The 12549-nt window shown below is 37.7% G+C and overlaps 1 protein-coding gene across 1 annotated transcript; it reads left to right on the top strand.

Annotated features, from left to right (window-relative positions):
* Positions 1–1957: 1957 nt before the first annotated feature.
* LOC127644898 (zinc finger protein 501-like) lies at positions 1958–12131 on the top strand. Its single transcript, XM_052128336.1, has 2 exons — positions 1958–2381; positions 10947–12131. Exons 1-2 carry the CDS (start codon positions 2288–2290, stop codon positions 12128–12130), a joined length of 1278 nt encoding a protein of 425 aa, XP_051984296.1. The 5' UTR covers positions 1958–2287; the 3' UTR covers position 12131.
* Positions 12132–12549: the final 418 nt, after the last annotated feature.

The following is a 12549-nucleotide window of genomic DNA, read 5'->3' as shown; positions in this document are numbered from 1 at the left end:
TGTCTAAATATCCAGAGAATTTTTTCAGAGAATGTATTTTTAACATGTATTTTGTCTTACTGCACTTGACAGAGTTTTTATAGTCAAAACAAGTGAAGAAATCTACCAGTGCTGAAGAAGTAATCCAAAGTATTTAGAATACATAACTGGCCTTGAGTAATCCAACTGAATGCATTACAAATGACATTTTACAGCATGTATTCTGTAATCTGTAGTGGAATACATTTAAAAAGTAACCCTCATAACCCTGCCTACATCTGAGACTTTCTGAGAGAGCGCAATGCTGCAAACAGGTTGATCTTATAACTGAACAAACAGAACAACTTCTCTCTTTTACAAACATTCAGATAAGGCTGGAAAAATTATTGCACAACAAATTAGACAGTCTTCATCTTCTAATGTAGTAATGTCTGTCTGTAAGGATGACGGTGGTCACAAAAGATAAACTAGAGATCAATGGGGTTAAGATCCATAACACTCTTTTCCAATTATCTGTTGTCCAATGTCTGTGTTTCTTTGCCCACTCTAACTGTTTCAAAAGTGGCTTTTTCTTTGCAATTCTTCCAATAAGGCTTGCACCCCTGAGTCTTCTCTTTACTGTTGTACATGAAACTAGTGTTGAGTGGGTAGAATTCAATGAAGCTGTCAGCTGAGGACATGTGAGGTGTCTGTTTCAAAAACCATAATCACCATAAAACTATTAAACAGAGCGGACACCTTGAGACCCTCAAGACTGAGCATGGAGTTTCAAAAAACATCTGATATTATTTTTATTTTTTTATGAAAAGGCACGTTTTGTTTAAAATTATGTTCTGTAACCCTGAGAAAACTTGATATTTTGTAGTCAAATAATCATAATATTTGTATATAACAAAAATGTATTGTGAAAAATTTGTTTGAAAACCTTTTAGAAATGAATTATTAAGTTTATACTCTCATGTATTCAAGGTGCAAAGAAAGTATTATTATACTTTTTACTTGATGGTTACACCATTTTTGTGCTATAAAGGTTTTTAGAAATGTATGAAACCAAATTGGACACAAAGATTAGATTTCCAAGAACTTGACATAAGAGATTTTTAAAATATTTCTTATTTTAACACCTTACACAACCTTATTTGTGGATGACCCATAAGTATTAGACTATAATTTTTTTTTTTTACTAATTGACCACTGATTACAGCATATACTTCTCAGTGGATAGATACTGCATTTATGAAGTCAATTGGAATTTTATTTCCCCATAAATATATTTACTAATACATTTAAAGAGATGTTTTTATATATATATATATATATTACACAAATGCTATCCCTGTTTTACATGTAGTATATTAACAAAATTAAGAAGAAAAAAAATTACAGCGAAAACTGGCTGCTCTGTACCGGCTCAAAATTGTGTGTAAAGATGCAATGCTGCTTAAAAGCCAGACTAAATAATTCCTGATCTGACCCACTTCAGCCCCTAGTATCAAAGGCAGTTCTGATGCTGCTTAGATTGTGTAAATGAAATGCAGCATCAGAGCAGCCTTGAACTTTGTTGTTGTCACGATAGAGCATATATTTCATAATTAAAAGTTCACTTTTATATTTAAAACATTAATATCATAACATTATTTATGTAATAGCTGTGTAAATGTATTTATGCCACCTCTGAGCAGGAATAAACAGTCTACACCTAAAAGCCTCTTCAGATGCTTCTGTGACACATTTGAAGTGAAAAGATTGCTTTAGAATTTAGAAAAGAGGTTCTACAAGATTTTATCTTCAGCAGGTGAAAATGTATTAGTTTACTCCTGTTGTAGTAGCCACGTTAAGCGTTTTACACGACAAACGTTCAGATTTTTAAATGCTTTATTTACCACGACAAATCACGTACTGAACGAACGCAAGAAAAGCGGTTCAGAATGTCCCCTCCGAGTTGCTGTTGTCTGACGTTACGCAAACATGGCGGCGCTCTCAGAGATTTGCAGAGTATTATAAACATTCACTTTTAAACAAATACATGCAGCAATGGAAAAATAAATGCACCAAAGTTTCTATATTATATGATGTTTAACACACGTTTGCAGAGACGTTCAAAACAGTAAACGATCTTCTCTATTGGTAATCATAAACCTGCAGAAACTTCTGGAATTTTTGTTTTGTTTCTACAGTTTTCGAGCATCGAATTCATGTTTATAAATGTCGCCAATATTCTCATCATCCTAAACTAAGACTTGTTTAAACACGAACAGGAATAACTCCAGGTGTTTCAACTGAGATCTGCGGGATAAAACATTGTAAAATGATGTTTATTAAAGAAGAGAGTGAGGACATGAGTTATCCAGAATCATGCAGTTCAAATGTCATGAAAAATGAAGATACTGAGGAACAAAGAGGTTTGTGTCCATTCTTCATGATTTATTATTGTCTTTTCATAAAGATTACATTTATAAAGCTTAAAGTGACGTGATTCTATGAGTCCTTGTTGGTAGTTAATTATTAATTACTGAAAACTAACTATTTAATCAATCAATGCAGCAAATTAAATGGCTTATAAATTGAAACATTCTCGTATTTAAATGTGCACTCAGTAATCAAGCAATACATTAAAAAACATTTCTGAACTGACAAGAGTGCCAGGTTGTTCAGTCTATTGTGAGACATTTATGTTCTTACATAGTTTTAGAAAGTCTTAATATGCTAGCTGATATTTACTTTTAGCACTGAGCAAATTTTAAAATCCTTGAAGCTTTCTTGTCTTAATTATTTAGTGCTTTACAAGTACAGCAACCAAAACATCTGCTTTGTGATAAACACTAATATAATAAATACAACTATTTTAATAAATGTTTTTATTAACATTCATTATAAGAATTTAAGAATAGACCACTGAAATCCCCTTATCTGTTGACCACTAATTCAAAAATCCTATTAAGAACACATATTATGCTCTCTTAGAAACATGTTGAATTCAAGTTTAAGTCAAAATCTGAGTCAAAGTTCACCATCTTTAAGCTTGTTTTGTAAGTCAACATATAGATACAGTACTTTTAGACCTTTTTTGTTTTCAGACACACAAAATAATGTCTCTCCTTATATTTGAATGACTAATTTTCTACTGCACATGTTTTTGCATACAGCACATACATTTAAGGTTTGTGGCTCTTGAGAGTGGCCACGCAGAGGGAACATTACCCATGTGCTAAAGTGCTCATCATGGGACACTTTGCATGCTGAAATGGAATTTTATTTTTCCAGAAAATGGTCAAAAACCCAGAAAATCATGGACGGGTGGCAACCCTACATGTAGCTCTTGAGAAAAATAACATTTATTCCAGGTTTTTCTTTTTAATAAATTTGTCAAAGTTATCAAAAATCAGTTTTTTGCTTTGTCATCATGGTGTATGGAGTGAAGATTGATGTGGAAAAAATTATATAAAGCATTTTAGCATAAGGCTGCAACATAACAAAATGTGAAAAAAATGAAGGTGTCTGAATACTTTATGAATGCACTGTAGGTTAATATGGCAGTCAAATAATGGCTCACCTTTGTGTTTTTTTTTTAAGAAAATTTATAATTTGTTAGGGCTATAAATCATCAACAATATCATGACACCGAGGCGATACATATTGCGATATACAATCCCAGTTCCGAAGAAGTTGGGACAGTATGATTTGTCAATTATATTCCCCCTGTGTTATATTGAAAGCACTACAACTACACATTATATGATGTTTTACCCTTTGAATTTCATTTTATGTTTATATATATATATATATATATATATATATATATATATATATATCAGTAATTTCAAATCAGATGATTGCAACACGCTCCAAAAATGTTGGGACTTTCAAGTGTTTACCACTGCAAAACATCACCATTTCTTCTAATAACACTTATAAAGCATTTGGGCACTGAGGACACATGTTTTTTTTAAGGTTGGAAAGTGTATTTTTCCCCCAATCATCCATTATGCAGGTCTTCAGCTGCTCAATTGTACAGGTCTTCATTGCCATATGGTGTGCTTCATAATGCACCACACATTCTCAACTGGAGACAAGTCAGAACTGCAGGCAGGCCAAACCAGCACCCACACTCTTGTAATCTAGGCAGTATGTGGCTTGAAGTTGTCCTGCTGGAGAATGTAGGGACGTCCCTGGAAGAACATGGCAGTATATATTGCTCCAATATTTGTACATATCTGTCTGCAGTAATGGTGCCCTTACAGATGTGCGAGTTACCCATGCCATTGGCACTGACACACCGCTGGCCTATACAGACACTGGCTTTTGGACCTGATGCTGATAACAGCTTGGATAGTCCTTTTCCTCTTTGGCCTGGAGAACACAACAACTGTGTTTTTAAAAACGTATATTCGTTGGACCAAAAAACACAGTTCCACTGTTCTACTTTTCATCTCAGATGAGACTGAGCCCAAAGAAATCAGCAGCGCTTCTGAACAGTGTTGATGTATGGCTTCTACTTTGTATAGTAAAGTCTTAACTTGCATCTGTGGCTGCAGCAGCAAGTGGTGTTAACTAACAAAGGTTACTAAAGTAATCCCAAGCTCAGGTTCATGATATCCATTACAGATGAATGATGTTTTTTAAGATAGTAACATCTGAGGGATCAGAGATCACACACATTCAGAAGTGGTTTTCATCCTGCCCTTTACGCACCGAGATTTTACCAGATTCTGTGTATCTTTTAACTATATTGTGCACTTGAAAGGGTGAAATGCCCAAAATCCTTCCAATTTGTCTTTGGGGAACATTGTTCTCAAAGTGCTGGATTATTTGCTGAAGCATCTGTTGGCAAATTGACAAGTCTCGAATGATCCTTGCTCTTGAAGGACTAGGCTGTTTTTGGAGGCTCCTTATATACTATGACACGATTGCCTCACCTGTTTAACATCTCCTGTTTCACGTCTCCTTGCTATTTAAACTCAAATTGTTATTAGTCTCAATTTGCCCTTGTCTCAACTTTGTTTTTTGTTTTTATTAGCATTTTTCATACTGTCCCAACTATTTCGGGAACCGGGGTTTTAGGTTAATTTTGAATTGAATTTCTCCTGAGCATAATTTAGTAGAACAGCTGTTTATTGTACACTGTATAACATTATAGATAAAACCTTACATTTCACGGTCCATAGAGATAACATGTAATACAAATAATAATGTTACCAAAAAGCAAATTACTAAATATTGTCAGAACGGTGGTGCCCTGGCCTGAATCGGGCAGTGGAGGAATTTGACGAGGATGAGGGTGTGGCCATGTTGTGTGTTACTGTTTATGTTTTATGTTGTTTTAAGTTACATTTTTATCATTAAACTTTTATGTTCACTATTCAGCCGGTTCCTGCCTCCTCCTTGCCCATCCTTGAACTGTAAGTAATGGAAAGTAAAAGTAATAACTGAAAAGTAATATCATGCTTGTTCAAATAAAATATCCAAACAAATGCATGCAGTAATCGTCTCCAGTTAGCTTTACCAATTTTTGTGAGGTGGGGGAGTTTGACTAGTGAAAATGCTGAGTGGCTAGTGACCTTGGAAAATACTAGCCACAGTGGCCTGTGAGCCAAAAAGTTAATTTCAAACCCTGATGATGCATTACTGATTATGAACTCTTTGGAGAACTCCTAGAGGTGAGATAAAAATCTTTTCTCCAAAGAGTTCATAACTAGGAGTTTTTGATTTAAAGCTATTCACAAAACGTTTAGTAAATGTTTTAGTAAAGAATTCTTAAGATAAGAGTAAGGTGGAGTTGACCTTATTGCTATGGATGACGTTTTAGATGGATAGATAGATAGATAGATATTTTTTTCTCTGAAGTGAGTGCTCATCCACAAGAAAACATACACTATGAATTTTCAGACGATGTGCAGTTGGGCGGGGGCAGATTATTCTACTGACAAATTACAGAAATTCCCAATTCATCCCATTTCAATATGCCTGTGGCCTGAGAGCTCAAAGTTGCAAAATGTATCTGTGGTGTAATTGGGTTATTGTGGTTTGTGAGAGAGTTAACTGCATCTCTAACAAACTTTGCAATCATGAAAACACTGATGTCATAATAATATTCTAAAACATTGTTTTTAATGTGGATTGACGACAGTAGGATCATTTGTGAGTCACTCCTAGGGGATTAGAAGTCTTCAGGTGGACTTCTAAGCTGTCTTGAGTTTAGGAGATATTTTTTGCATTAAAATTCATGAAATTTCATGAACCTGATCTGTAATGATGCATAATTGATCAATAAAGATGCATAACTGATCATTAAAGATGCATGACTGAGAGGATTTACATGACGGCATGTGAGGAGCAGAAGTTTAAAGGCCGAGCTCTGCGCACTTTGCTAGTTTTTAATTATTTTTAAGTCATAAACTGGTGAGATTCGACTCACCGGTTACTGGTACATAATCCTCGGGATTTGGAGATATTTAATGAACACTTTGTGCTGAAGCTGAAACCTCTGACGGGCCTGTGGACCAGGGACTCGGTTTGGACGGTGTGGTGGGAGAAATCCAGCATCAACCGTCCAACATGTCTGTAATGCTGACGAAAGTTGTTGCCGACTCTTGCTGTAATACATCGATCGATTACTGCAATGGAAACAAAATTGTCTGAGTTGGTTACAAGATTGTCAGACATCGAGAGACCGATCGATTATGTAGTCATCAGAGAGGGAATTATCTGCTAATCCACTAGCGACCAAAATAGATTTTGAATGCATTTTTGAAGAACTGGTAGACCTTGTTTGAATTCCTGAGCATGAAGAAGTCTGCTCAACATAACAAGTACTTTATAAGTTTTTTTATTTTGTATTATTTATGAGTAATTTGGAGGTCGATGTTGGGAGTAATACGAGTACATTTTCTCCCGGTGCAAATTCCCTTTTGAAGAGTGCCTCTGCAACACTACATGCTGAGATGTTGCTCAGAGGCACTGCTTCTGGATATTGCATTGCATAATCCACTAGGACCAATACAAAGCGATGTCCGCGTGCTGTCTGTTCTAATGACCCGACGAGGTCATCCCAATTCTCTTGAAGGGCACCTCGATGGCACTTTTGGGGTGGCTGGTGGTTTTACCAGCTGACACTCACGGCACGCCGCACACCACCTGCGGACATCGCCGCCAATGCCCGACAAATAAAACAGGCTATTAGACAGTGTAGTGTTTTCCTTTCTCCTAAGTGACCCGACATGGGATTATAATGAGCCGTCTGGAATACCATTTCCCGACGGCTCCGTGGTATCAAAAGCTGGGTTGTATTTTCTTCCGTTTGAGCATCCTGTGTCTCTCTGTACAACCGCTCATTTATAATGGCAAAATAGGGATATGAAAGAGCGATGTCCGGCTGGAGTTGTTGACCATCGATTACTCTCACTTTTTCGAAGGCGTGCTTGAGGGTTTCGTCCCGCGACTGCTCCAATGGGAAGTCCCCCTCAGGGAGGGAAGTCCCCCACCCCCTCGACATTCTGACGTGGAGCTGTCGAGGACTGCCCAGGCTCCGCCTCGCACATCTCACATCTTCCTATTTTAGTGCAGGACCCATCCACGCAAATCCCCTTTAATACAGTTCTAAAATCCGGCCAATCAGTCCCCAAAATCAGCGGATGGGTGAGGCAGGAACTAACCGCGGCCTCCACTCTATGTTTTTTCCCTGGAATTTGATCACCAGGGTCACCATAGGATACTTGTGAATATCCCCATGCACACACTTCACCCTCACCAGTTTAACTGTGACCAAAGCCTCGGGTTGAACCAAGCATTGGTGGATGGTGGTTTGATTACAACCTGTATCCACCAATGCTTGGTGAGTACACCCCTTGACACTTACCGTATCCGGTATGATCCGCCATACGTCTGCCACTCCGCCGTCCTTCTTGGCAGACGTTGTACTATTATTCGTCCCGGATTTCGGCACCAGTGTAAAGACTCCACAAATGACAGCGGACAACAGGCTCCTTTAACTCAAGGGAGTGGTCTTTTATTTGCACTTTCACACTACATGACAGCTTCACTATAACACATACGGTTTCAGCTTCACAAAATAATGCCTCGTGTTCACACAACTCTCTCTGATCCAGACTCTCTCTTGATCTGCTGGCTATGTCACTCTTTTATGCCGTTCTCCCCGTGTTCACTGTAATCACAAACAGGTGTTAGGCATAATTTAGCTTGGGTGTAAGCACCCTTACCGCTCTTTCTCTCTCCAGGCGGACACTTGACCACGCCCTCGCTGCCACAGTAAAGTTAATGTTATTAAAATGAGTTGTATTCCAAAATTCAACTACCTGCTACAATTTCTCCTGGTAGATGTCCCCTCTCTGATTTAAAGCAATTTGATAGCATAGCATAGACCTTAATTTGGAATGGTAAGCATCCCAAATTGCATTTAAAAAAGTTACATAGGCCAATTGACAATGGTGGGCTAGGACTACCCAAGATTTGTATTATTATTATGCATTCTGTCTCAGACATTTGGCTTATTAGTTGCTTCCACCTGAGCCCCTCCCTGGTTTTGTATTGAACAGGAGATTCTTGCACCTATTTTCCATTGCAAAGCCTTTCTATCAAACTAACCAGAGAAGTTAAGTTACACCCGCTATCTCGCATTTGCACTCGGTATGGACAAAAGTGTCCAGAGTGTTTGAATCGGACATTTATTTGAATGCTGCCTCGAGCATATGGCTAAACCCAAATTGATGTATTGATAAGTTTCCCTTCTGCTGATCAGAGTGGATTGTAAGGGGGGTTACTACACTCAGTGGCCTATATGAGAGTTTAGTGTTGAGATCTTTTGATAATTTGGTTCAACATTTTGGGATTCCCAGATCAGTTTTAGGTATTTACAGTTGCGCCACCTGTTCTGTACTATTTTTGGGAGTAGCATAAACCACCCCTAAAGCGGCAGACACTCTGGGAGTGGTATTTACTGCATTTGGAAAAGGTCACGAGGCATCAGTGTATTGCTCTCTGCTAGTTCAGAGTCTGGGGGATGGAGCTTTAACCTCTATCAAGAGATTATGGGAGAAAGATTTTAATTTGTTATTGGAGGATGGAGTGTGGGCTAGGATTCTAAAAAACATGAAGTCAAGTATCTGGAGATGCAAGGGTGCGACTTATACAATTGAAGATTCTATATAGATTCTATTGGACTATACTGCACTATATAGGCTTGGTCTTAAAGACACACCCACCTGCTGGCATCACCAATCGGAGGATGGAGACACGGCCCATGTTTTTTGGTGGTGTGCTGAGATCCAGGAATTTTGGTCGAAGGTACAGAGTTTTTGTGTGTAATGTGTTGGGCATTCGGATTACTCTTGTGTTTTGAGTGATGGGGCGGTCATCGACGTAGGAGGCAAATACAAAGAAATATGTGTGTGTGTGTATATGTATATGTATATATATATATATTTTTTTTTATTCTGTGTGTGTGTGTGTGTGTGTGTGTGTGTGTACTTATTTAAGACCACCGGGATGTTCGTTTGGGGTGGTGATGGGGTTATTGATTGGGGAGGGGTGGTAGTGGGAGATAAATGTTGATTCATTGTATAAATATTTTAGTTTTTTCTTTGTCTTTGTGGAATCAATAAAAATGTTAATCATAAAAAAGATGCATGACTGATTAATAAAGATGCAGATCTGATCAATAAAAAATATTCAGTACAGCTTAAAGGGATAGTTCACCCAATAATGAAAATTCTCTCAACATTTACTCACACTGATGCCATCCCAGATGTGTATGACTTTCAACACAACTGTTGGCTGAACACAAACAAAGATTTTTAGAAGAATATATCAAATCTGTTGGTCCTTACTATGCAAGTGAATGGGTATCAGACCTTTGTAGCTCCAAAAATCACAAAGAAAACATAGAAGGAATCCATGAGACCAGTGTTTAAATCCATATCTTCAGAAGCTATATAATAGGGGTGGGTGAGATTTGGAGTAAAAGAGGAATTAAATATTGTTCTGTTTCTCACCCACACTTATTATATTGCTTTTGAAGATATGGATTTTACAAGGGCTTAAAGAAGGAGACTGAATCTAATAGCAGATGCAAGTAATAGTGATTTATTGTAGACTTCAGGAAAACAAAACACAGATAGAGATACTTGAACTGCTGGTGGCCTCACGGAAATGAATCTGTTCCAACTAGGGAGAACAGTCACAGCCTTTGGGCAAACTAGGCTCGAGCGTGTATTGTAGCGAGAAATGTTCTGGAGCCAGCCACTTCCTGGGGTCTGAGGAGAGAGGAGGATTGCACACCCTGAGCTGGTACACACAAACATGCAGAAGGGGAAGTATGTTTATTTATTCAAAATACAATGGTTCATCCACAGGGACAACAGAGATTGGCGCCAGAAAATGTAATACAAGATAAACTGAATTATCCATAGAAAAGTTGCTAAACTAGAACTGTGAGAGTGGAGAAATTGCTCAAAACTAACACTAGTAGCAAAGGGCAGAGTAGTCTGAGAAATAATTAAAGAAAACCCAGTGAAGAGGTGAGTAAAAGGAGGGAAATAAATACAGGAGTAACAGGCGACAATACTCGGACAAACGAGCCAGTGCACTGATTAATAGAATTGCAACACATGTGCACCAACATGTGACAACTATCAAACAGAAGGTAAACAGACCAGTCTGTGTTTGTGGCGAGCTGTCAAACACAGACACAAACAAAAGCACTGCAAACAATGAAGCAGGTCAGTCCAGAACCCCAACAGATTTAAACACTGGAGTCATATGGATTACGTTTATGTTTCGTTAATGAGCTACAAAGGTCTGAGTCACTTGTATTGTTAGGTCCAACAGACCTGAGATGTTCTTCTAAACATATGTCGTAATAAATGCCTTACTTGACCCCTGTAGCTTCCTTTCCTTAATTTTAATATTTGTCCTTTGAAATGAATGCAGACTATTTTGTTTTTTCATTTTAGAGCTGATGGATGCGATGGAGGAAAGTCCCCAACTGAATGAAGTGGATGAGAAACCCCATCGGGATCAGACACCTTATAGTTTCAAAATGGAACAAAAGTCTTTTAATGACTCACAGACTGAAAGTAATTTTTCACAAAAAAGAGCTCGAAGAACAAGAGCCAAAAAATCTTTCTCCTGCCATCAGTGTGGGAATACATTTACACGTAAAGGAAGTCTTCATAATCACATGAGAATTCACACTGGCGAGAAGCCTTTCACATGCCAACAGTGTGGGAAGAGTTTCAGACTGGCACATAGTCTCAAAAGCCATTTGTCATTTCACTCTGGAGAAAAGTCATATAGCTGTGATCAGTGTGGCAAAACATTTTCTTCAAGATCAGTCTTAAGAACACACCTGAAAAGTCATGCAAATGAGAAGCCTTACTTGTGTTCTCTTTGTGGAAAGAGTTTTTCATATCTGCACAGTTTAAAAGACCATCAGAGAAAACACACTGGTGTGAGAGATCATGTGTGCTCTGAATGTGGGAAAGCCTTTCACAAAGTTTACGACTTGGAACGCCACAAAAGAATCCATACTGTACAAAAACCTTACAAGTGTTCATTTTGTGAAAAGAGTTTCACTATTTCAGAAAACCTGAAAAAACATGAGAGGGTGCATACTGGAGAGAAGCCGTACCACTGCACCTCATGTGGGAAGAGTTTCACTAGTTCAGGAAACCTGACAAAACATGATAGAATGCATACTGGAGAGAAACCATACCACTGCAATTTATGTGGAAAGAGTTTCACTAGTTCAGGAAGTCTGAAAAAACATGAGGTGGTGCATACTGGAGAGAAGCCGTACCACTGCACTTCATGTGGGAAGAGTTTCATTAGGTTAGGAAACCTGAAAGCACACATGATAATACATACAAGAGAGAGGCCGTACCACTGCACTTCATGTGGAAAGAGTTTCTTTAGGTCAGGAAACCTGAAAGAACATGAGAGATTGCATTCTGGAAAGAGGCCTTACCAATGCACTTCATGTGGGAAGAGTTTCTTTACGTCAGGAAACTTGAAAGAACATGAGCGAGTACATACTGGAGAGAAGCCATACCACTGCAAATCATGTAAGAAGAGTTTCAGCCACTCAAGCTCTCTACTGACTCATAGAAAAAATAATTGTTCAGGGTTGTCACAGTGAGCAAAGTTCATCTTTATTTGCCTGACAAATGTATGAAATTTAGAAGGAAAAAAGCAAGATATAATTTCTCCTTAAAGAACAATCATGTGTGAACTGATCACAATGTGTCTACGATGTGAAGGGGCTTGTAGGGCACTCATTGAAATACTTGGAAATTCTAAATTTCAACCATAGAGTGTTATTGGAGGATATTATAAGACTTCTAAACATTTGTGAGTAAATAGTTTTTTAGGTTGGAAATCAAGGGCAATGAAGTTACCATATCCTCACCAGTCTAGGGTAATTTTTTTCCCCTAAAAAGTGTATATATAAAAATATAATAAAAACACATAAACTTGTTACAAACATAAAACTATTTATTTAGGAACATTTGTAATTATTATTAGGAACATTTTAAATTATTATTAGAACATTTTTTT

This window comes from Xyrauchen texanus, chromosome 6, assembly GCF_025860055.1.
Source record: "Xyrauchen texanus isolate HMW12.3.18 chromosome 6, RBS_HiC_50CHRs, whole genome shotgun sequence".
Classification (NCBI taxonomy): Eukaryota; Metazoa; Chordata; class Actinopteri; order Cypriniformes; family Catostomidae; genus Xyrauchen; species Xyrauchen texanus.
This window is presented reverse-complemented; position numbering and strand designations above follow the sequence as displayed.

Excerpts from the sequence above, each read along its gene's own strand:
- LOC127644898 (XM_052128336.1), top strand. The coding sequence starts at position 2,288 with ATGATGTTTATTAAAGAAGAGAGTGAGGACATGAGTTATCCAGAATCA. Across the intron at positions 2,382-10,946 it reads AGATACTGAGGAACAAAGAG|AGCTGATGGATGCGATGGAG; the intron begins GTTTGTGTCCAT and ends TTTTCATTTTAG.